Source organism: Falco peregrinus, chromosome 12 (assembly GCF_023634155.1).
Source record: "Falco peregrinus isolate bFalPer1 chromosome 12, bFalPer1.pri, whole genome shotgun sequence".
Taxonomy (NCBI): domain Eukaryota; kingdom Metazoa; phylum Chordata; class Aves; order Falconiformes; family Falconidae; genus Falco; species Falco peregrinus.
Window position 1 is genome coordinate 29069918 of NC_073732.1, and position 22992 is coordinate 29092909.

A 22992-nucleotide genomic window follows, 5' to 3' on the forward strand; every position below is an offset into this window, starting at 1 on the left:
GCCCACCGCCCGTTCTGTACGCTGCTGCTGCCCATACATATGCATACCCGGCTCCTGGTGCAATTATAACCCTCCATATGTGCATATCTATAAAAGCACGAGGTCAGCCGCCAGCCTCTCGCTGGGGTGCCAGGCCTAGGGGGTGTGCTGCAGCAGCAGGGTGTGATGAGGGCCAGGGGCTCTGTGGGTCTGGGACCCCACACTCAGGACTGGAGGCCATCCCACCCCGGGCATCCCAGCCCCAGCGAGGACAGTCTGCCTGGGCTGGCATGTGCAGTGTGGAAAAAACCCTGTGTGACACCTGCAGCCTACTCAGGAGCAGCTCACTCCTGAAAGTGTAAAATCACATTTCCAGAAAAAACGAATGTGCTGCAAGTGGCTGGGAAACACAAGTGGCAGGAGGTGGCTCTGAGCAGCTATTTTAGTGTTTTATTTTAAAAACACAGTCAGTGAGTGCCCCTGGCAGAGCCAGAGATGCCAGCATTTCGGAGAAACGTGTTGAAGAAAAGAGAGGAAAAAACACCAGAAGGATTCCTGCTTCCTTGGGAGGTTTGCAAATGTGGTCTTTGGAGGACTAAGGATGCTGATTAACTTGAACAAGCAGACAAAGACCCTGACATCAATTAAGTGCTGCTGCTGAGGTGAGGTCAATAGAAATTATAACCTGCTCATATCTTCACACATTATAGACATGTTTAATCTTTTTATTGAAAAGCTTTTTACTGAAATTATGTGGTATGATAATTTCCTACAGTGTCCTGTTTCTAATTAAGTAGTTGGAAAAGCAGTGGATTGCACATAATCGTCTCTGCTTCAGTTAAGTCCTTGCTGAATAAATACCTTTAGGGGTTTTTTTTATTATTTTTTTTAAACTTTGAAAATGGAGAACACACTTGTATCACTATTTATATACCCTTTCCAAATGTGAGCCTTAGAGTCAATGGCCATGACCATGGGACAGCCATACCTTCGTGTTTTGCAGGAAATCAACTGTCTGTGTGTCTCTGGCTCTGTTTGATGCTCACCAAGTGCCAGGTTAGTGCTAAATGCTGGAAGCACAAAGGACATTTGCTCAGCAATAATCATTACTGGTGTGCGGCTGGCTGGTGTTGCTGGGTGCGGGACCTGTCCAAGGGCCGTGCCCTTCCTGAGTGACCGGAGGCAGCCATGCCGGGGGCAAGTGGGGGTCCTGCTGCCAGTTCACCCTGAACTAACCCTGGGGTGACATGAGTGGGCATCTTAGGGGACTTGGCAGCCCCAGGCCAGGGATGCCCCTCTGGATAATGCAGTGCATTGCCAGGAGAGGGGACCCGGCTCTGTGCTTTTGGGGTGGCTGAAGACGAGCTGCCTTCAGCTTCAGCTCTGTAACCCTGCCAGTGGCACCGGGTTCTGCTGGAGCACCAGGGTGGTGGTGGAGTTGGCAGGTTGGTACAGGAGAAATGTCGTGTCTCAGAGCTGCAGAGGGAGCTCTGGCTTCCACCTGCACAAGCCTTCCCTACCTCGTCAGTATCTCATACAAAGCAGCTTTGATTCAGGGACTGTCTAGGGCAGTTTTCAGCCATGTAGAGCTCTTCCACCCGCTACCAAGACCATCAAGAAAGATCACAGCTTTTTGTTTTCCTCTGCTGGCCATGGAGGAGCTGCCCACAGCAGAGGCAGCCCCCAGCCGCCGGCAGCCAGCAGGGCTTGAAGCCTCTGCTGCTCTTGGGGGGCAGAAGAGGGCACGCGTGTGCCAGCCTCCTGCCACTGCTCGCCAGCATTTCTAACAAATGGCCGTGCAAAAGGTAGTAACCACATTTGTTAAGCCTAGCTGTGAAATCTTACTGAGTGTTTTAACCCAGACAATTATGAGGGAGCGCGACAGCCAGTGGCTAAATATAGCTCTGGAGCGGTGGCAGCAGCGGGGCTTGGGAAGGCGTTTGAAGGGAGGCTGGGAAAGTGGGGAGCGCTGGTGGGGGGGTGCCTGCTGGCTTACGCTTCGCTGCCTGAGCTGAAAGTGCAGCCAGGAAAGATAATGCAGCTCCTCTGTCACACTGCCAGCTGGGAATATGCTTCAGCCCATGTTATCACTGATTTGAAATCTCTATGGAGAGTTTGTAGCTGAGGTGAATCATGCTGGGAGCAGAAGTGGTGTGGAAGGGAAGGGTCAGGCAGCGGTGGATGCCGGCTGGGCACGGGGCTGCTCCTGCCCCAGCTCTCCCAGGGCATGCCAGTGGTTCTCACTTCTCATTCTCACCTCATCTCCCTGCTTATTTTCCAGGAGCTGTGACAGGATTTGTCCAAAGCATGTTACCTTATGCAGTAGCAAGAGTTGTCTGTTGACATTGCCTTTAGCATCACTGCTTGTGCTGAGAGTGCTGGGGGATCGGAGGGCTGTGCTGGTGCCCCAGGCTTTGGGACTTGATGATCTTAAATGTCTTTTCCAACCTAAATGATTCTGTGATTCTATGTTTCTACCATCGCCAGTGCTGCCTGGCCAAACCAGGCCTTGTGTTATCATCTTGAAGCTGTTGACTGGGAGACTGTGCCCCTACTCCCACATGATGAATGTGGTCTGTCTACCAGCCGCTTGCATACCTGAGCTGGAGAGGCTGCAGCGCAAACAGGCAGGGCTGGAGCTAGCACCCCTTCTCTCCAGCTGCCCTCAACTACACTGCGACTCGCTGGCTGGGGCGTGCTAATGTGAGGTTTGGACTGTGTCCATTTAATGGTCACTCGGCAATGAGACAAATGTATTAAATTTGTTGGAGAAAGTTTATATACCAGTTAAGTGGCTTTTATAGTTCCAGCCTGGCTGAGAGCTGATGCAGTGGTTAGTGCTTTTGACTCAGTGCTTTGCTGCTCCACAGACTTCCCATGCAGTTTGGGGCATCTCCATCACTCCTCATCCCCTTCTCTCTCGGTGGCACTGTCCCTAAGCCCAGGGGAGGGCTGGGGAGGACAAGTGGGAGCTAGAGGCACTGACACTGGGATACAACAGTGACCAGAGAAACTGAAAAACTGGTGGTGGCTGGGGAGAGGCAGGGAGTAACCAGCGAGGCTTTGAGGTATTTCGCAGAGGGAAATGCCGGTGCCAAAGCTTCGGTACCTCTCAGGAGGTGTTGCTGCCACCCACCTGGCTGTGCCACTTCCCCAGAAAACAGCTCCTGGTGTGCCAGATGCACAGGGGACAGTTAATGAAGCTCCACGGAGCATTATGTGAGCAAAGACAAGCAAGAAGTTCTCCTGAAGTTACTTGAACCAAACAATGCCAGCAGTCTCCAGCACTCCCTTCCCTCTCATCATCGGTCAAAACAAAGTTGAAATAATAGCACACATCTCTCCCTGCAAGCCACGAGACATCAAGTCACCAGGAAAAGGCTGAGAGCAGCTCGTCAGAGCGCGTGCCGCTTGTCTCTCAGCATCCCAGCTTCCCCGGTGATTGAGTAATTGCAGTGCTGACTTGCACTGGGACAGAGCAGAACTGCTTTTATTATTTTAAAATAGCCCAGAAGTCTGAGGGGAAATAAGAGCTGTGGTCTTTCCCTTTCCCAAGCCAGAAAGGCCCCTTGCCAGTGACACCAAAGCCCGTTGGAGCACTTGCAGTGTCTGTGCCATCCCTAGAGCCTCTCCTGCGCAGCTTCTCCTTCTTGTGAGGGTGGGTGCCTTGGCTGGGCTTGAGGAGGGGTTGGGGGACACATCCTGTCCCTGCAGTCCCTGGCCAGGGCAGTGCCTGTACCTGGTGCCACGGCTGTGTTCCAGACCCCACGGGCACTCTGAGTGCTGCTGCCTCTGACCCAGCGGAGGGGCTAAATTCCCTTCCCTTCCCTTCCCTTCCCCATGTGCTGGGCATGTTTGTGCACTGTGTGTGCTCTGTGTGCACCTTGCATGTGTGTGTGCTGAACTCATGGCACAAGTTCTGCAAAATAAAATCCATGACGTGCATCACACAGCCACCAAAAGCCCTGACAAGCTTCTTTTCTTCCACCACCACCTTCTCCCTCCCCAGTCCCTGCGGTCACTGTCCCTGTGGGCAGGGCCTGGTGTGCGGGTGGCTGGGAGGAAGGGCAAGGCCCTGGGCTGCCTGACGTCCTCTGCCAGCACGAGCATGAATGGGGACAAAGTCTCACAGCACAGCTCTCTCCTCGAACAAGGCTGCTTTCTTCTCCATGGGGCTCAGGATAAACTCGTGCTGGCTAAAAGCGGCTGGCGAGCACAGCTGCATGCCGGGCTGTGCTGCACAGACCCTGTGCCGCAGCCCTCGCCAGCCCGCTCCCACCCGACAAGCACCCACCCAGGCAGTGCCGTGGGTGCCAGTAGCCAGCGCAGTTCTGCTGAGTTTGCCGCCGCTGAGCCCAGCCGTGGGAGTGAGCTGGGATCTGGGCTGTGCCTCAGTGCTGCTGCTGAGGCTGGTCTGAGCAGCCGCAGAACAGAACCAGATGGCAGAGGGGCTGGCTTGGCAAGTGCCCACCTGCGCAGCGTGAGGGCAGTGGAGGAGTTCAGTGTTTGAGCTCCAGGGCCAGGAGGCCAGACCTGGTCTGTCCTGCAGCACCCATGTGCATCACTGTGACGGGAGCAGGGCTGGTGGCTCCGGAGACGCGTGTGGGTGCCCGCCTGCTCACAGGCAGTGACAGACAATGAGCGTTATGTTCAGCTGCACACCACAAACCCCACGTCCTTTCTCACAGTGGAACCAGAATGCTGCTCTCCTGCCTTGCCAGAGATTTGAGTTGCTCTCAGCTGCCCGCACGTGATGGTGCGTGGTGCATGGCAGTGGGCAATCTACCACTGCCCCTGCCTGCGTGGTTTGGAGTGACCCTCCTTGCCTGGTACCTGGAAAGGCACATCTCCAGATTGCACCTACATATGTTTACATAAAAGTCTGCAAAAGACAAATTGCAGCCTGTAAGGAAAGCGGGAGTCTTCGGGATCTGCTGATAGTTTGCAAGCAAAGGTCCAAGCAGATCTATGGGAGGGGAAGTGGCGCCAGCCCTGCCACATGCTTCCTGCATAAAACTGAACAGTGTTCCAGGAAGCATTTTTTCCTTTGTTTGGTTGCTGTTTGCTTTTCTTTAGATCACATCATCAGTGCAAGCAAGAGCATTAGGCACCTGGGGACTGATCTCCTTCACACAGAGAGGGTAGTTCAAAAGGTTTCATGACAACTGCATCTGCATTACACCTCATTTTACCAGATAAAACGTGTTAACAACTTTACAGGTTTGGAGTTGATGAAAACGAGCATCACACTCAAATAATTTTCAAAGCAGAGATCTTGAAAACCACTGGCAGCCTGACACACTTCTCCATATGTTATATAAAGTAACTGTTTACAATATGAGCTGACAAATATATAATGTAACTAATAATTAGATGACACTGAAATATGACTCATTTTGAGTGATCTCATATGCATATTTATACCCTTAAAAGAATTACTAGGGAAAAAGAGCAAAAGCTTCTCAAGGAGCACCGGCCCAGCATGCATGCTGCTTCAGCTCTTAGCCAGGGAGTTCGGGGGTGCACAGCCAGTTCAATATAGTGCCTCGTGGGATTTCTGGGGGTGCACAGCCTAGATCAGCCTGTCATCCCAAGGATTTCTGGAGGTGCACGACTGGGTTAGCTCCAGCATCCTGGGCAATTTATGGGGGTGCACAGCCCAGTTCAGCCCCAGCATCCTGTGACTCAATGCCTTGTGCTGAGAAGGTGCCTTGCTGCTGCAGGTGAGGTGCAGCACATCCAGCCCGAGAGGCACTGACATGGGCAAACCAAGGGGCTACTGCTTTGGCAACATGGAGTGGGATGAGGGTATCTCAAAAGATAGAGAAAAACTGTAGAAAATTCCTAATTCACTGCACTTGGCCATGCTAAAATCAATCTGCTGTCCTCATTTTGGCTAAAGCCATCTGAATTCTACTTCCTTAATCCTTTTCCCTCCCAGAACCGGGCTGAGTCTCTTCCCTCCTGTCAGCCCAGTACAGAGCGTGCCAGGGCAGTTGGCCAGGGGCTGCAGCCTGCCTGAGCCCCGAAGGCTCGGCCCGCCCTGCACGCCCCTTGGTGGGGCAGCAGCTGCTGCTGCAAGCAGCTCCCGAACCGCTGGGGAGCACCACACCCCGGTAAGGCTCTTCCAGGCGGCCTCTGTTCCTGCCATCTCACCTGCCTAGCTTTAGAAATTAAATCTGGTGTTTAATTACAGGTAGTGATGACAGCAAGGTTAGTCATAACACAGTAATTAAGCCCAAGGTTTGTACTCACTAGCTGCCATCCGGCGTAACAGAGCAGTGGGGCAGGCAAGGCAGCGGTGCAGCCAGCCCTCGGCTGCAGCGCCGGGGTCGCGCCAAGCAGGTGCAGGAGCTTCTCACAATCTGCCAATTATTTCTGGGGTTTGCTGGGGCAGACTCTGTCACAGTTCAGTTTAAGTTTATCTCAGCCTGAGGCAAATTCTTTTGTTTGGTATTTTAAAAGTTTCAGTCTAAGAGGCAAAGGCTGGAACGCAGCCCCTCATCTTCTTGGCGTCAGCTGCTGATGGAAAGGATGACAGGGCTGAGTGGCTCCAGCTCCTTCTGGAGATCTCCCATCAGTGGGGACTTACCAGTGCTTCTAGATCTGCTTCCGACTCTTATGAGCGTGGAGGGGCTTCATGGCATGCTGGGAAAACCACAAAATCACCATTTGCCTTTACAGCGAAGTGTCGGGAATTTCTGGCTTTGAAATGCTATAAACGCTATGGTAACTGTGCAGGGGCCACATTAAAGCAGGCTGGTCACTGGGATGCCAGACCCTTGGGGAAGGGGCTGTTCTGCGGGTGGGTTCACTGCCATGTGCTCCCGGCTGCTGCAGCTTCCCAGGGCCACAGCCCCGAGCCCCAGGCGGAGCACAGGGCTTTGATGGAACGTGCTGTTAGTAGTACCTGCTGCTCCAGTCCCTGTCAAACGAGGGTGGTAGGAACCATCTCTGAAGCTGTAAAACTTCTCCCCCCACATGGCTGGGTATTGCCGTAAGCAATTTCAAATGTGTCATTTAAAGTGGAAAAAATAGTATAAATTACAATTGGATCTTAGTGTTTTTGAGACACATGCACATGCACGTAGTTATGCACACACATACTGCCTCTCATATATGTATGTATGCAGTTGATGGTGTATTTTTAGGTGCAGTGTAAATTGATCCTATTCATAAGCTCTCTGGTTAGTGTAAATTGATTAAGAAAAGCAGCAACCAAAAGCTTTTGTTTCTATAAAAACACGAAGTAGCCGTGCAATTCTGGGAAGGAAAGTGAATTAATTTCCAAAGGTTTAATTTGAACCCTGGCTGGTGATTTTTCCTTGGCAGGTGAAGAGCTGACGCTGCCCGGGGTCTGCTGCTCTGCATCGCCCCTTCGGCTCCTGCTGCTTTAGGGGTCGTTAGGGGGCTGATGGCCAGCGGCGGCAGGGCTCGCCTCTATTTCGGGTGCAGACAACTATACTTAGGGCTGAGTCATCCCTTCCAGTATCAGTTGCAGGAGAGCTTAAATGAGCAGAGCCGGTGACCAAACCCTCTGATGAAGGTTGAGGGCTGCATGCTGGGGCCACGAAGCCAACCTGGAGCCTCTCCGCCAGTGTCAGCAGCCAGGGAGCTGCTTGCTGCCGGAGCCCAGTGTGAGCGATGGGGTGAATGTCAGCTGGTGGCAGGGAGCAGGGAGGTGTGTGCTGCCGCGCTGGGCTCCGGCCCCGGCTGCGGCAGGGCTCCTGCAGGGAGGTTGGAAAGGCAATATCCCGCTGTGGAGCCATCCCTTGGCCAGGGATGGGAGGGCTGCAGAGGGCTGCCAGCCAAAAATTCAGGTCTACCTCCTTATGTGAGTCCAGCGAGGGCAACCGCTGATGCAGCCATTTACTGGGGGATTGTAGAGGAATGAAGGCAGTGGGTTAATTAACATTGATAACATGCAGCTGTGGCCTTGCTTCAAGGGCAGTGGGTTGATTGACATGGATGATGTGCAGCTGTAGCTCGTTCCTGCTAAGTAGTTAAATAGCCCTGAGGAGTGTGGAGGGGGTGGTTGGGCAGATGAGGGGTAGTGTGGTCTGACTGCTGGATGAAGGACAAGCAGTATGGGCAGTAGACTGAAGATAAAGCCTTGTTGCAGCCTGATAGCTTGCTTGTGTTGCAACAGGGGATAGTACTCATTGGTATTTGTTAGCATTCAATGCTATTTAACCTCCTTTCATCCTAGTACCCTGCTGATGATCCCACAGCCAGCCAAAGCAGCTTTTCTGTGTACTTATTGAGAATCACATAGAAAGCTGGCCTTAGCAATGCTAGGTATTGATGGTATGATACTAGTCCTGCCAGCAAACAGCAAAGAGAAATGTTTTTCTTTGCAGATTTATTTGCAGAAAGGGAAGGCTAGAGAACATTTTCATTGAATTGCATCCAAACAGTCAAGTCAGCCTTCTCCATCTGCTTGAAGTGAGGTTAATTTGTTGTTAATTTGCCTTTATGGGTCTCTGCACCTATTTTCTGTGGTGTTACATTGGATACCTGTAGGTCATTTTTCTTTTGATTTTTGCTGTGCTCCATTGTCACTGCCAAGTGACATTTTGAACAGTGTCTGAAGGGGAAGAAACAACTTAGAAATAAAAGACTTTCAGTGAAAAACTGTTCTGATGGCAGCAAGAGCCAGCTTATGAAACCAGAGCTTTTACTCTGAATTGAGTCCCCTAAGTAATATCTGACTATTGGCACAATTTTTTTAAAAAAGCATTTAACACTGAAAACTTTATTTTTAGTGTGTAAGTGTCAAGGTGAACGACAGCCTTTCAGTCTTCCCCCAGCAATTCCTGCTCGGTCTCTGAAGCTCCTGCTCCCCTTCAGCACCCTCTGTGGGGCTGGGAGCCCCCTCAATGTGGGGGGAGAATGCTGCTGCCCCCATCTGGGCTGGCGGATGATGGGATACAGGGGTGATGGGATGGAGAATGATGGGAAGGGGGGTGATGGGCTACGGGGTGATGGGGCCAGGGCATGACAGGATGGGAGGTGTTGGGGCCAGCAGGTGTCAGGATGGGGGGTCATGGAGCCTGGGGGTATCAGAGCTGCTGCTGGACTGGCACAGTCAGGGAGAGGAAGCAGTCCTTCTCCCAGTTCTCTCCTTTCCCCGAAGGACTTTGTTTTAAAACAAGTTGTCTTTTAAAAATCTAGGGCAAGTCAGTCTCTTGCCAAAATTAGTCTTTGTGCAAGAGCATGAGAAGGAATTTTAATGGGTAGCTCGTATATGGGGTTGGAGGGAAATGACTGCTTTTACTATCTAAACGCTGTTTTAAACAAGGCTGTAATATCAAACAGCTTTGCCACACTTGCAGATATGTTTTACAGGAAGCATCACTGCCACCACTCAGTAATACACAAGAATGTTAAACAACAACTTTTTTATTTGTGCCAAACGTGTCCTGACACATTGCTGAGGCAGATGAAAGCTGCAGCTCAAAAGAAAGCACAGGCAGAGCCTGGGCATGCTGCTTTTATCTGGCCTCGTTGTCGCCGTGTTGGTAATTGCTACAAAAACCCTGCAAGGCCATTTTTTCATGTAGAATTTGCCTAACTGCAGCTGAGGGGAGCAGGGAGAGGCAAACCCCAGCCTCTGCTGTGCCCGGGCAGGTCCTGGGGGCCCTGTACAGAGCCGGCAGCCGGGATGAGGAGGGGATGGGGACAGGGATGGGGTGGGCTGATTCAGCAGCTGGGCTCCAGCTGGGTGTCCCCACCTGGTGCTGCTGCCCTGAGCAGCTGCCGTGGAGGTATGCAGTAGAGGACATCACTGGTTATGGAATGAATATAATAGAAAACAGGGAAATGGGAGTTGCCAGGGGAAAAAATAATTACATGATTGCACGCCCAGTTCTGTGCTGGCTCCTGCCCCTTGTCAGCACAACCTGCGCCCTTCACAGTGGCATCGACCTGCCCCGCTGCCTCCCCTGCCTGCGGGCTCTGCCAGCTCCTCCAGAACCTACAGAATTATCCAAAGGGGCTGATAATTTGTGATTTCTTTTTGCAAAAATTATGTTTGACTTTGTAAACTAAAATCCATAGGTACAGTCCCTTCCATATCACAAAGCCGTTTAATATCTTTAACTGGGATTTTATAATCCCAGCCCATGCTGGTCCCAAGCTTCCTGCTGAGGCTGCATGTTCCCCCCCAGGATGTGCTCTGTGGCAGCAGCACTAATTCCCAATGCTCCTGGAGCATGAACAAAATCCACACAATGTACTGCCTTTACTGGTTGCATGGGCTGTGTCGGTCTGCCCGTATGCTGAGACAGACTCTGTATGACTTCATTGCATGTTAATCTGTTTCTGAATGCACCTGCTAGTCCAAGGATTTCCCTCTGCTTCTGAAGCCTTCTCAGTGGGGAAAAAAGTTTCTCAGTGTGGCAAGAGAAGCCCATCCCCTGTGCCTGTGGTACAGACGCAGCTGGGGACAGGAGTTGCTGTTTCTTCTCTTCAGGCAGACATGCACAGCACTATGTTGGGCACGACCTTCAAAGGGGCAGAGATGACCTTTGGGTTGCCTGAGCCCAACACCCTCGGCTCCGGCAGCTGCGGCACCTGCCCAGCAAGGGGGAGGCAGCAGGTCCGGACCCTGTCCCAGTTCAGCACAGGAGGGGTTGGGTTGTGCTGGAGTTGTCCCTGGTCACTGCACTGCTTGCCTTGGGAGAGTCTGGGGCCGTTAAGGAAACAGCAGCAGCCTCTCGTAACGGCAGTGTTGTTTGGTGAATCCACCATAAGAAAGGCCCAGTAATATCAAACAAACAAGTAATTTCAGCTATACAGTGCAAAGTTTATTTATTTTCCATGTATGACTGAACTTCTCAGGTGTTTATTCAAATTGCTATTCAAATATGTTATTCAAATTCTACCATGCAAGTAGTCTGTAAAGAATTATACTTGCATAGTTTCTTGAAAGTACTCTTTAATTCTGAAATTAATAATGGCATAATATTTGGAAAGAAAACCAAGAGCTTCTCCCAGCTGGGTCCCAGAGAGAGAGAGTCCACATCCACCGGTGGCAGGGCTGTGCCCCAAGCCTCCAGCGCATCGCCTCAGGGTGCTCAGCTGTGCACAGAGTTGTCCCTTCCCCACCTCTGCCAGTCCTTTCTGTCTGTTTGGGTGGCCTGAGATCAAGGGCCTCAGCACGGTAACACAAATGCTGCTTAATGACGTCCTATAGCTAATGCCATCCACTCTACAGCTCAGAAAGCTCTGCTTTCTCCTGAGCCGCCGGCCAGGTCGGCCATGCTGTGCCAGCTCTGCACTGCCACTGCCCCAGCGGCCGCCTCTCACCCCAGCTGTGCTAAGCTGGCACTCAGCTCGTAGCCAGGTCACCTCTCTGTCACTGTCTTGGAGAAAAACCAGTTTCCTACAAAACACTGTTATTCACAGTGGAAGGAAATGCATTTTTAACCACCCAACACCTCTTTTGCAGAGAACAATCTGTCCGAGAGCACACACTGCCAGCAGACCCCTGTGTCCCACAGGCAGGGGACAAGCCCTGCATGACTGTGACCTAGAGGCAGGGGATACCCCAGCCCCACACTGTGGTGGGCTTGCAGCCACAGTGTTCCTTCACACGGTGCAAGTGTGGAAGTGGTCCTGCCAAGGGCCGGTGGTACGTACTAGGCCCGGCTTTGGTTCTTAACATGAGTAAAACAGAGCTGAGGCACTCGCCCTGCTGGGCAGGGTCTGTGCGGGTGGCAGGGCTCTTGCTGCTGGATTTCAGTCTGTCCCCAGGTCACTGCTGCAGACTCAGGGAGCAGGGTTCGGGGCAGCTTCTTTGTGGAAGAGCCATAAACTGATCAGAGAAGACTTTTATGAATTATTTACATAGATAGCACTGCTGTTCCTTGGCTGTATGGGAATGCCAGGAAGGGTAAATGGTGTTTCGAGCACTTGAAACGAGTGGCGTTTCTGGTGATTGCTCCAGGATGCTCCCACAGGCAGGCAGCAGTGTGGTGGGGCAAGCACAGGCAGAGGTGCAGGACCCTGGCTATGGGTTTCCCTGTGGGAATCGCTGCCTGAGTCTTGGCTGGGCAGTCTGGTGTAAGCCCAGGTTTCAGGACCCCTGCCTGCTGGCTGCGGCCCAGCACCAGCTGCCATGACCCTGGCGAGGGAGCAAGAACATCAGAGGCAGAGGGGTGCTGCCGTTCCCAGGGAGCACCATGCTGGTGTGTATGCCCCAGGGGCTATAAATACACCCGGCGCTTCACTGTCCTCCTGGTACCTCATGCAGAGGCACTGCTAGCATTTGTGACACCCACACTCAGCTGCCATGTAACTTGTGAGAGTCTCTGGGTATTTATATTTCTGCCAGCAGACACGGTTGGTTCAACCTCAGCAGTACCAAACAGCCCTGGCTCTCTCCCACCCGACCCTTGGGCAGGCAGGGCTGCGGGGCTGCCTGCAATGGGCAGCAGGGCTGGGATCCCACCGGGGCCAGTGGGGCTGTGCACTGGCTGCGCACAGCACTGCTGGCCATGATTTGGGGTAAAACCCAGGGGAATGTGTCACTTCTCCCAGTGGCCTCCAAGCACTGACCTGCTCCCAGCCCAATCTGCCTGAATTCAGTCCAAACCGTATCAGCAGCATTCCCAGCATCTCCCTCCCACTGCCATACAGGCGGGAGCCTGATGCTGGCAGCAGAAACCTGAGCTGCACAGTTTGAAAACCCCCATTTAATTCATTACTTATCTCTTCAGCCCTTTGCCTGTTGCCACGGGTTTGTCTTCTATTTTTTAATGCTGTAAGATAATTTAAAAGAAGTTTATAAACAAATATTCCCTAAATTCATGCGGTGCCTCACATCTGCCAGGGTGACAACAAACAGCATCTGCACACTTAGGCCAATGTTAAAGGAAGCCAGGAGCAAATGCACAATCAGTGCAAGTATTAAAATATGGTGTTTATACACTGTATGCTGCTCTTTATGTTAAATTTAACCAGCAAGAGCTGAGCTTTACAAACACCAATGCTTCTAGGCTTGGTGAGTCTTTAAAGGCTTCTGTGCTGAGGCTGGAAGAGGCCATCAGGTCTTAGCAGGTGTTGGATGGGGAAGGGAACTTTGGAAAGGCATGAAACAGAGCTGTTTGTTGAAGATGGAATCCATTTGCTGATAAGAAAATAGCATTACAATTGAAGGGACATTACAGCAAAGCTAAAACATTTTCATGAAGTACAAATCAAAGCAAGAATGAGAAAAAAACCCTGGGGTAAATAAATAGTAATAAAAAATAAAATGAGGTAAATAAATCTTAAAATAAAGCAGATGAAATAAATGAAATACCAATATATTATATCCCATGTAGCTGCAGTTTGCACCCCAGTTGCTCCCTGCACCCCACACATGTATTTTCAGTTTGCAAGATCAAAGTATTTGACAGCAGCGGTCTGTGCCTCCCCTTGCAACGCTGGCCGAGGGCCTGTGGCCTTGGTGTGCGCGCCGGGGTACTGCCTCGCATGGCTGCTGGCACGGGAGGAGGATGGCAGCAACTGTCCCCCGAAGCAGCCGTGGTGCTGTGGAGAGCCAGGATGCAGAGTCGGCAGGGGCACAGGTGCCAGCAGCTCAAGCTCTCCCAGCAGCTGCAGGGTGCTGTGGCCGTCCCACAGGGATAAAGAGGGGAGCAGAATGAAACTGCCCTGTCTGAGGCTAGGGCAGCTGCAGGCAGTGAAACAAGTCAATGGCTTGAAAACAGAGGTTGACATAAAATCTGAAATGCCTACACTGTCTGGTGAGGATAAAAAAGGGGGTTAAATAATTATTTTTAAGACATTATGCTGTTTGGGAAGGAAGAGTCACTCTGCATCCTGCAACGAAATCAAATCAATGTGCAGGAGCCATTGCCAATTAGGAAAAAAGAAAAATTCTGTACAGACAGGTGTAGCTTTTGATCTGTACAGACCAGGCGATGCACTGCAGGCTGTCAGGTTAGTTGCACAGGCTGTGGGGTGATAGCATGAGTAAATACCCACAGCCGAGAGGGAGCTGCTGAGGAAAAGGGAGAGGGGACCTGGGAGCAGGTGCCCCTCCAGCCGAACACGGGGTCAGCCCCCTGCCAGCTGCAGCTCGCCCACCCGCAGATGTGCTGGCCCCTAGCACCCGAGAGGACAAAGCATCATTCATTTACTCACTCCTTTTGATTCTCAGTTGATCCACCTGGTTCTTCCCAAGATTTTAAATTCTGTATGTTTTGCAAACCTTTTGTTATCTGTTTTTAAGTCCATATCACTGCCTGAAGAATCACCTGGAAGCATGAATTAACTGCAATAATACAAAAGGCAGAAAAAGCGTTTCATAATTTTATTGGAGCAGTTTCAAAGTGAGGTTGCTAGGTACAGTGCCAGTAACTCTGTGGCTGCAGTTCTGCTGCCACTAAAAATAGTTACAACTTCAAAAGCCATGCCTAACAGTAAATGTACATGCAAACAACCTCATGCTTTATTAAAAAACGAAATCTTTTTATTCGTTAAAATTATAGACAACTAAGGGGAGGGTTTTTTACTACTATTTAATTAAAGCAGTTACATAACCTGAGCTTAAATACCAAGTAGCACTCTCTCTGCAGATATTGCAGTCAAATTTCACTAGTATTTGCACAAAAATTGAACTTACTCAACAAGATTAAAATCACAGTACAATAGAAAAATAAACATTTTCATGTATATCCTTGAAACACACTGCAATTCACAGCCACAAAATAAGTGGTGGTTTTAATTCACAAGTTGTATGTCTTCAAAGTATTTCAAATTATTGTGCCAGTACAGTTAGGCTCCAGAAATACTATTCCCTAGTAGATTCTGATTCAGCGCAGAGCATCTGAGGTTAGAAATAATACAGCAAATGTAAGCGGGGTGAAACCGTCCTAGTCAAGCAGCTGTAGCTGTGGGTTGCTCTGTTGTTGGGTTTTGTTGTTTTAAAGTTAAGGGCTTTTAGTGTCTGTCTAAACCAGCTTCCACCCGAGGACCAGCACTCCCCCGCAGCTCCCCTGGTCCCAGCCCTGCTGTGCAGCTGGCCCTCGTTGGACACAGCTGCGCAGGGGCTTGGCATGCATGTTCCATAGGCAAAGCAAACCTCAAGCCTATAGCCTCCTTCAAAAAGTTTACCACAGGTGAAGACTAACCACTGCAGGAAAGAAATATGAATGTGCAAACTTGAAAAATAACAAGCTTATCACAGAAATAAGTAATACCTGTGTTAAGACATATGACTGCATTAATGTTTTTGTTCTGGACCAATCTAAAGACAAAAACTAGTAATGAGGAAGGAAAAAAAAGCATCCCAGAAAGGCAATTAGCAGGTTTTGTGTGTCCTGGCAGCCCTGGGTGCATTTACCTGCTGCAGCCCTGACTTTCCAGGCAGGGCTTTCTGTGGGCGGTGATGGGGAAGCACAGCCCCCTCCCACCCACACCCTGCCCCAGCCCTGGGCACAGAACTAGCGCAACGGGTGCTCCAGCCGGACAGAGCCCCACAGCTGCCAGGGCTCCTGCTGCTCGGCCGGGCACCCTGCGCCTCCTCCTTCCTCAGCGAAGAAGAGGAGGCCAGGCTGAAGAAAACTTGGCCCGACCCCTCTTTGGGCTCACACGGTGTCCAGTTTCCATGCTACAGAAACAAACCTTCAGCATCTGTCCTCAAGCGTGACCAGGAGGGCAGCGGGATGTTCTGTGGCAGTCACTCATGAGCCACCAAAATGGCCCACAGTCACCGAAACAGCCCACAGCCACCTCCTGCGGGGTTCTGGGGAGCTCGGCTGGCAGGCGGTGTACCCGGGCATCCAGTGCGAGCTTCTGCTGGAAGCATGGTCAGGCTGATGGTTCTCTTCACCTGCTCATTTTTTCATTAAGTTGGTGTCATTTGAACCGGATTAAAACAAAAAATCCATGGTGCTGTATTATGAAAATGCACAAACTGACAGCAGATCATGCGTAGGTTTCATACTGATTTCATCTTGCATTAAAGAGTTAATGGGCATAAATGAGAAAAAAAATAACACTGTGAGCTGGAGGAAGCAAAATATAGCTAATTAATAATAATTTGTTTCAGCATTGACCATTGTAGACTCTTTTGGCAAAACTTAAGCTCTTAAATAGCTATTTACTTCAAACCTTTTGGTGTCTTCACTGAATGGTTTGTAGTTATTAAAAGATTCCCAAATATGCCCAGAGGAAGAATAGGTTGGAAGCATGACCATGAAATCATAAAATGTTTAATCTCATTTGCTAGTTGAAGGCTAATACAGCACAACAAGGGAAGGTGGAACTTTTAGATTGTCCTCCTGTAGTGAGACAATGAGCTGAAGCTCATTCCTAAGAAACATGACCCATCATCACCACTGATTATTAATTAGCAGCCCAAAGGCTGCAGCTGAGATTGCGTTCTCTTTGCATATTGATCAGAAAGAAACTCCAGCCAAGCAGCTTAGGGAAGGGAAGCTCTGCCCATCACAGAGATTAATGGATAAACACAGGGATCACCTTGGGCCTCAGGTTGGTGTACTGTCTTCCACAAATATATAGCAAGGCTAAGTGCCAAAAGGCAAATATTTAACAGCAGACTTGCCAGGCTCCCCAGGAGCTCCTGGCTCCAGCCATCGCACTGCCTGGAGAAGCACTGCTTGGGTTCTGTCCCAGTGGCGTCCAGTCCCCCCTGTCCAACCAGCTTCCTCGCTGCTGGGATGGCCCGACAGACAGGATTCTGTCACCTTGCAGGTAAAAAGTAATCGTGTGGGAGGACATAGGAATTCAGTGTGATTTTGCAGTGGTTTTGACTACCCCACGTCAAACATAGCAATGCTTAAAAAAAAAGAGCAGGAACTCCACATGACATTGTGAGGCTCAGCTTCAAGTTCCAGCTGGATTCAGAGGCGGCTGAGACATCTCAGTACATGTACAGCAAGGAGTCACGTCACAGCAGGACGCGGTTTGAGGTGTTAGCTCTGCAGGTCAGAGGATCTGAAAGATGGGAGAATAAACTGTGTGTAAAATGTGTTTAATGATCCTTCTCGGCGTTCGGTGGGAGGCTCCTGTAGCTTCCGTGAGGCGAAGATGCCAAGCACAGATGCCTGCTGTGGCTGATCATCAGTAGAAGTGATCTTCATTAAATCAAGTATCAGAACAGACCTCAGTAACGAATTGGATGAATCATCTGGCCAATTGCACAGTTCTCTTTGTCGAGGCAAGATGAAACAGAGAGCTTTCAGCGGGTTCACGAGGAAAGCACGAAAGCCTTGCAGGTGTTCAAGCCCCGGAAGACCGTGGGGAAGACCATGTACGAGAGGCCCGGCTGCTGGGAGCTGCCGAAGGTGGTGGCCCTGGCAGGTGCCTCCCCGGGGCGCAGGGCTCCTGCCACATGCCCAGCCTGCTGGAGCTGCGCCCATCCGCGCGTGTTGTACTTGGATTTCACAAGCACCGTCACAGTCAGCCAACTGTGCCATATTAAAGAGACACATTGCAAAAAGACTGTAAGTAACTACATAAGGACCAACCTGGGTGTGCAGTTTCACATTCTGCTATGCCTGTTTAGGATCTTTTTTCAGACACGAATTAGTGGAACATTTTATTTCCTAACTGAAAGAGAGAAACAGATCACGAAACACTGGGAAATGAATACGATTTTAAACCTACAGAAGCAGATTCTGAGAATATCCTATTTTTATGCTCTCCCTCCATTTAATTCATCTGCCATTCCAAAAAAGACATGCCTCAAATGAATGAAGTCTCAAATAATCACATAATAGGAGAAGTCATTTATTGTGAATCAGGCTTATTCTCTGGTGATATAAATAGGCTGTGCTCTTCCACAGTCTTTCTCTGTAGGGATTAATTAGCAATTGACCCTTGGTTGGGATTTCTTCACTACCTCCATATTTTTCATCTTATAGAACTAAATGAGATCTCAACATTGCTTTAAGAAGCCTTACTTCCTAAGCAGTAGTCTAATTTATCTCTAGGCTATAAATCAGTAGTTTAATTTATCACTGGGTTACATATCAACAGTGAATAGCCAGGGTAGAACTGAGTTTATTATAAAAACGATCTGTTAGAAGACACAGTATTACAGTGATTGAAACATGCTGTTAAATTTTCCATTAATGCCCAATTCTGAATAAGAACACAGAGAACCACACTTTACATACTTTACATTTAGTTTTCTAATAAATAAGTTCAATAAATAGGGATTTTGCAGATTAAGAAGCTGTACGTGTGAACAGAAGCTGCTTCACAATGTTGTCAAAAAATAACTAGAGCTATCCTTGTTGGTTACCAATCACTGGAAATGAGTAAAATATAAATATTTTACTCCTACTATGAAGACTGGAGGAACAAAGATCTATTAAAAATCACCCTCAGGATTACATAGAACGTAAGTTTGTACACTGAATTTATAATTTAGAGCATGCTTTCATACCATTTTTTGCACACAATATTTTCAAATACATTTCTTAAAAATATGAGAAATGAGTAAGACTGCCCATGTAAGCTTTCATCTGCTCTGATCACTAGCTCTTGTGTTACACAATATTGCAGTTTGGCTAATTTTGGATCACCTATTCCACATTTGGAGAAGATATATAACAAAGGGCTGGATTTAGTCTGTAGTATATTGCGACATCTTGTTAATACATTAGTTTATTTGTCACAGTAAAAAAAAACTAATTCCCCCCAATTAGTGTGTGTATGTGTGTGTATATAATATAATCCATCTATATTACCCATTTTAATAATTATTTTCTTGGGAAACAACTCTGCGTTATCACTAAAGATTGCCAGGAATAGAAATATTCTTGTACCAAATGAAAATGCAGGTAACTCGAGCAACTGTAGTTTTTACTTGTCTGAAAGGTTAAGTTGTTTTCAGCACATACATTTCTCATGTTTTACCCGTAAAGAACTCCAGCAAGGCTCCCAACACCAGCAGTCGGGTGTTTGCACTGCGGCAAGATGTTGGTCAGCCTTTGGGAAGGGCGGCTCACCCCTGGCTCTGCAGGGCTCATGCAGGCGCTCCCCAAGTGAGCCCAGTCCGTGCTCAGCCCCGTCCCACAGTTCCTCTGGCTGGCAACATGCCGGTTTTCCTCAGCAGGATCAGACCGTCAGTTGCTCAGAACCAAATCACCTCCACACGCATTTGCACGCTGACATCCATTCACAAAATGCACCACTACGTGTGCATGTGCAAAAGAGGCACCTGCTTGCACCGGCTCCTAGAGAGACCTGCTTATCTGTCTGCCAGTGGCTGAGGTGTCAGTTCACCTGGAAGCCAATCTGCCTTTAAGGGGGGGTCCAGATTTTTCATGAACCACCATCGTAATCTGAAAGCACAATCATGCACACATCAGTAAGCCTCCCTTTTGTGAAATACCAGCACTCAAAGAAGACTGAATCATAAATGCTACCGAACTATCAAATAATCATCAACACTAGAAGTAGATGAAGAAATAATAAAACTGTAAAGGTGAGACAACTGCATCGTGACTTTGATTTAAATACATGTTTACAATGGCAAGTGAGCAAAAGGCTAGGTATGTGGACTGAGCCTCAGAAGAGAAGACACTGCTCTTTCTTATTTTTATTTCCTGTTTTTGAAGAGAGGCTGATGGAGAACATTTCTGAACGTGGGAGACTAAGTCATTAAAACAGAAGCACTTGGATTGCTTTCCTCCTTCAGGGGATTTACTTCATTTTACTTTATCTGACACAAGTCAGAAAGAAATGAGAATGTTGTAAGGAGAAGGAAAGCTGAATTTTGACATGTTATTCTCCATTAAAATTCTTCCACTGACTTTGTTAAGCTTTTTCTAAGATCAGAAAATGAGGCTTTACCTAAACCGAATTTGAGAGGCTGGTAGATTTTCCTCACACACTTGTAGCACTACAGTGTCCTACTGTCTCAAAGTGGATATTTTCAAACCGTTCCCAAATCTTCTGCTTTTGTTCACAAACTGGTATCTCCATTCTGTTTATACTCTGATAAAATATTGAGAGTCATTTCCTCGCTTTTGGACTGCACGTTGTGTTCACTTCTTCTGGACGATTTCCTGGTAGCCCTGGAAAGCCGCCTTCGAAAGGTGTCACCTGCCAGAAAGTAAAGAATAGGGTCGACGCAGCTGTTAAGGCTGGCCAGACCCCTCGTCACTTGGTAAGTGGCATAAACCTTATCATTGAAGGCACACATTTGTGGAGTCTGAAAATCCACTCTGGCTCTTAGATTTAAGGTCTTCATCACATGGAAGGGAAGATAAGACACAGCAAAGACTGTCAACACAATAATAACCAGGTAAATCGACTTTCTCCTGAGAGGAGAATTGTCCAAATCTTTGTAAATCAAAGCTTTCACAATGAGCCCATAGCAACCAAGAATCAGTATGAAAGGGATGCAGAACATAAACACCGTGGTGCACATGCTGTAAACGAAGTAACTTCTCAGGTAATCATCAGCTGTTGTGTCATAGCACGTCGTGGTTTTATTTTTTCTTATCCCTGTTCCCGAGTAGAAGAGTATTGGAGAAATCACAGCCACCACAATGACCCAGACCAGGGTGCTGATGTACACTGCGTTCTTCTTCTTCAGCCTCCCCAGCGACTTCAAGGGGTGCACCACTCCCGTGTACCTGTGCACGCTTATGCATGTTAGAAACAAAATACTGCCGTACAGGTTCACGTGGAAGATGAACCTCTGCAGCTTGCACATGATATCTCCGAAGATCCAGTCTGTTTTATTGAAGTAGTAAAAGATGAGGGCGGGCAGAGTCAAGACATACAAGAAATCAGCCAGCGCCAAGTTGAACATGTAAACCGAGATGCCGCTCCAAGGCCTCATGTGGAAGACAAACATCCAGATGGCCACACTGTTGCCCAAAAACCCAGTGATGAAGACCAGAATGTAGACGGTGGGCAGGTAATAGAACTGGAAGCCAGTTTTGGTCAGGGAACACTTGGTGGTGGTGTTTCCTGCAGACCAGCTGCTGCTGGATAACAGGTTGGGCTCAGTTCCATTCAAAGCAGCAGAGAAGAGGACTTCAGTCATGATCCTTCCACAGCAGTCACATAGGTCCGAGGTGAAGCAACGAAGACCCTACAGGAACGGGAGCGCATCTAGAAAGGCAAAGGAGCAAAGGAAACCTGACTGGAAGGTAAAGGCTGCCCTGCTTTTTTCTGCAGGGGGGTTCCGAGCGGGTGTGCTCGGCCGAGCGCCCCCCACCGCGCAGGCCGGCCTAGCGCCGGGCACGGCGGGGACACCGGAGCGCCGTGCCGTGCCGTGCCGTGCCGTGCCGGCGGCGGCAGCGACAGCGGGCTGGCCCGGCCCTGGGACGCGCCGGCGGGGAGCGGGCGATGGCCGCGAAAGGACAGCGGGGGCGGCCACGCTGCCCGCGCCCCCCAAGCGAGCGCCGCCGTCCCGGCCGCCTCCGCCCCGTCCCAAAGCCGCCGCCGGCCGCCGTCCCGCCCGCTCCCCCTGCCCGCCCGGCTCCCGCCCGCTCCCCCAGCCCGTCGGCTCGCCCCAGGTGCCCCCAGCCCGCCCGGCCCCCCGAAGCCCCCCCAGCCCGCCCGGCGCCGCTCCCCGCGCCGCCGCGCCCCGGCCTGGCCCCGAGGAGTGGCGGGGCCGCCCGCACCTGCCTCCCGCGGCGCCCTCCTCAGCCCGCGCTCGGCTCCCCTCGCCGCCGCCAGCGTCCGCCCGGCGGGGAGCGGCGTCCCGCCCGCAGCTGCCGCGGCCGGGCCGGCTCCCATCGCCGGGCAGGGCAGGGCAGGGCAGGGCGGCCGGGGGCAGCGGCTCTAGGGTGCGGGGCGCCCCTCCATGGCGGCGCCGCCGCCGCGGGGAGAGCGGCCGCAGCCCCTGTGCCGCGGGAGGCAGTGCGCCGGCCCCGGGCGGACTGCGGGCGGGCGGGACGAGGCGCCGACTCGGCCCAGGGGCGCGCCGCCCGCCCCCCGCACCGCCCTCGCAGGCGGGCGGCGCTCCGCGCTCCCCGCTCCCCTCTCCCCGCTCCCCGCCGCGGCACGGGGCGGCCGGCCGGCGCTGCGGGCGCTGCGTGACCCGCGGCCGGTGCCCCCCCGCCCAGCCGGGGCGCGGAGCCCGGGGGCCCGGCGGCGGCGCGTGGCCCGCGGGGGCTCCCCCTCCCAGGGGTCGGGCAGCGGCGCGGCCAGCCCGCGGGCAGAGCCCCCCGGCGGTCCGCGGCGACGTGGGGGTCCGCGCCGGGCCGGCAGCGGGAGGGTGCGGGTGCGTCCCCGCCGCCCGGGCCCGGCGGCAAGGCAGGCGTTAACTGCTGAGTGGAACAGCTGAGCAGGAACATGCTCAACTGACCTCTAATTAAGCGCTATACATTTGGCACTTGAGTCAGAATACGATTATTATTTATTGTCTCAGCAAAACACAATCTGCCGGCCCCAGCCACTTCTTCCTCTTCACGTTCTAGCTCAGATGTGTGGCGAGCGAGGCGTGAGCTAGTCATAGCTGCTCGCAGCTAAAAGCCGTGTTCTAGACAGAGGATTATTAGTACTTCATGAATATGTATTCATGTCTCAAACTTTTGAGTCTGTCTAAATTATAAAACTACTTTGTTGGGAAAGCTTAATTGGGAAATCAGCTGCATATTGTACCCCCGTTTGAATATGCAAGTGGATGCAGGTGGAGTTGCCAGCCCGGAGTCTCTTTTGGGGCAAGTTACACAGGCTACAGCCTTGAAGCAATGCCTTAAGTTTTGTAAATATAGTACCTTTTCTTCTTATATATTGGCGGGGTGGGGGGGGTGGGGAGTGGGGGTGTCCACCTTTTTGTATTCATCCACAAACTGCATATTCACTACTTTGAAGATCCTTTTAATTCTATTACAAATTGAAGGTGAAGAGAAAGGAAAGCGAAAAATGAGGCAAGAACAGCAACACCTGTAAAATCTGTGTTGTAGAGCAAGACGGGTTTACAAAGCTATTCGGTGGTGCCCTCTAGGATTTTAAAGTGCTGGCAAAAACGAGTCCTTAGCCTTGGTATTCCCGCAAGAGAAACCACCC

General features: G+C 50.7%; 2 protein-coding genes across 3 annotated transcripts in view; one reads left to right on the forward strand and one right to left on the reverse strand.

The window, feature by feature from the left end:
• Window positions 1-22992, forward strand: part of LOC129785393 (splicing factor 3B subunit 4-like) — a 77750-nt gene that overhangs the window by 39398 nt on the left and 15360 nt on the right. The gene's annotated exons all lie outside the window — the stretch shown is intronic.
• Window positions 17998-21867, reverse strand: P2RY1 (purinergic receptor P2Y1). 2 transcript variants are annotated; one of them, XR_008749467.1, is made up of 3 exons: window positions 21603-21867; window positions 19816-21087; window positions 17998-19304 (listed from the first exon to the last, which is right to left on the reverse strand). XR_008749467.1 is itself a non-coding variant. In XM_055817511.1 (2 exons), exon 2 carries the CDS (start codon window positions 21017-21019, stop codon window positions 19928-19930), a length of 1092 nt encoding a protein of 363 aa, XP_055673486.1. In that variant the 5' UTR covers window positions 21020-21087; window positions 21603-21867; the 3' UTR covers window positions 17998-19927. The 2 variants fall into 2 exon arrangements, 1 of the variants encoding a protein (XP_055673486.1); XM_055817511.1 differs by having other exon boundaries at window positions 17998-21087.

Bases quoted from the DNA above. Each gene is read 5' to 3' on its own strand.
- P2RY1 (XM_055817511.1), bottom strand. From the start codon at position 21,019: ATGACTGAAGTCCTCTTCTCTGCTGCTTTGAATGGAACTGAGCCCAAC.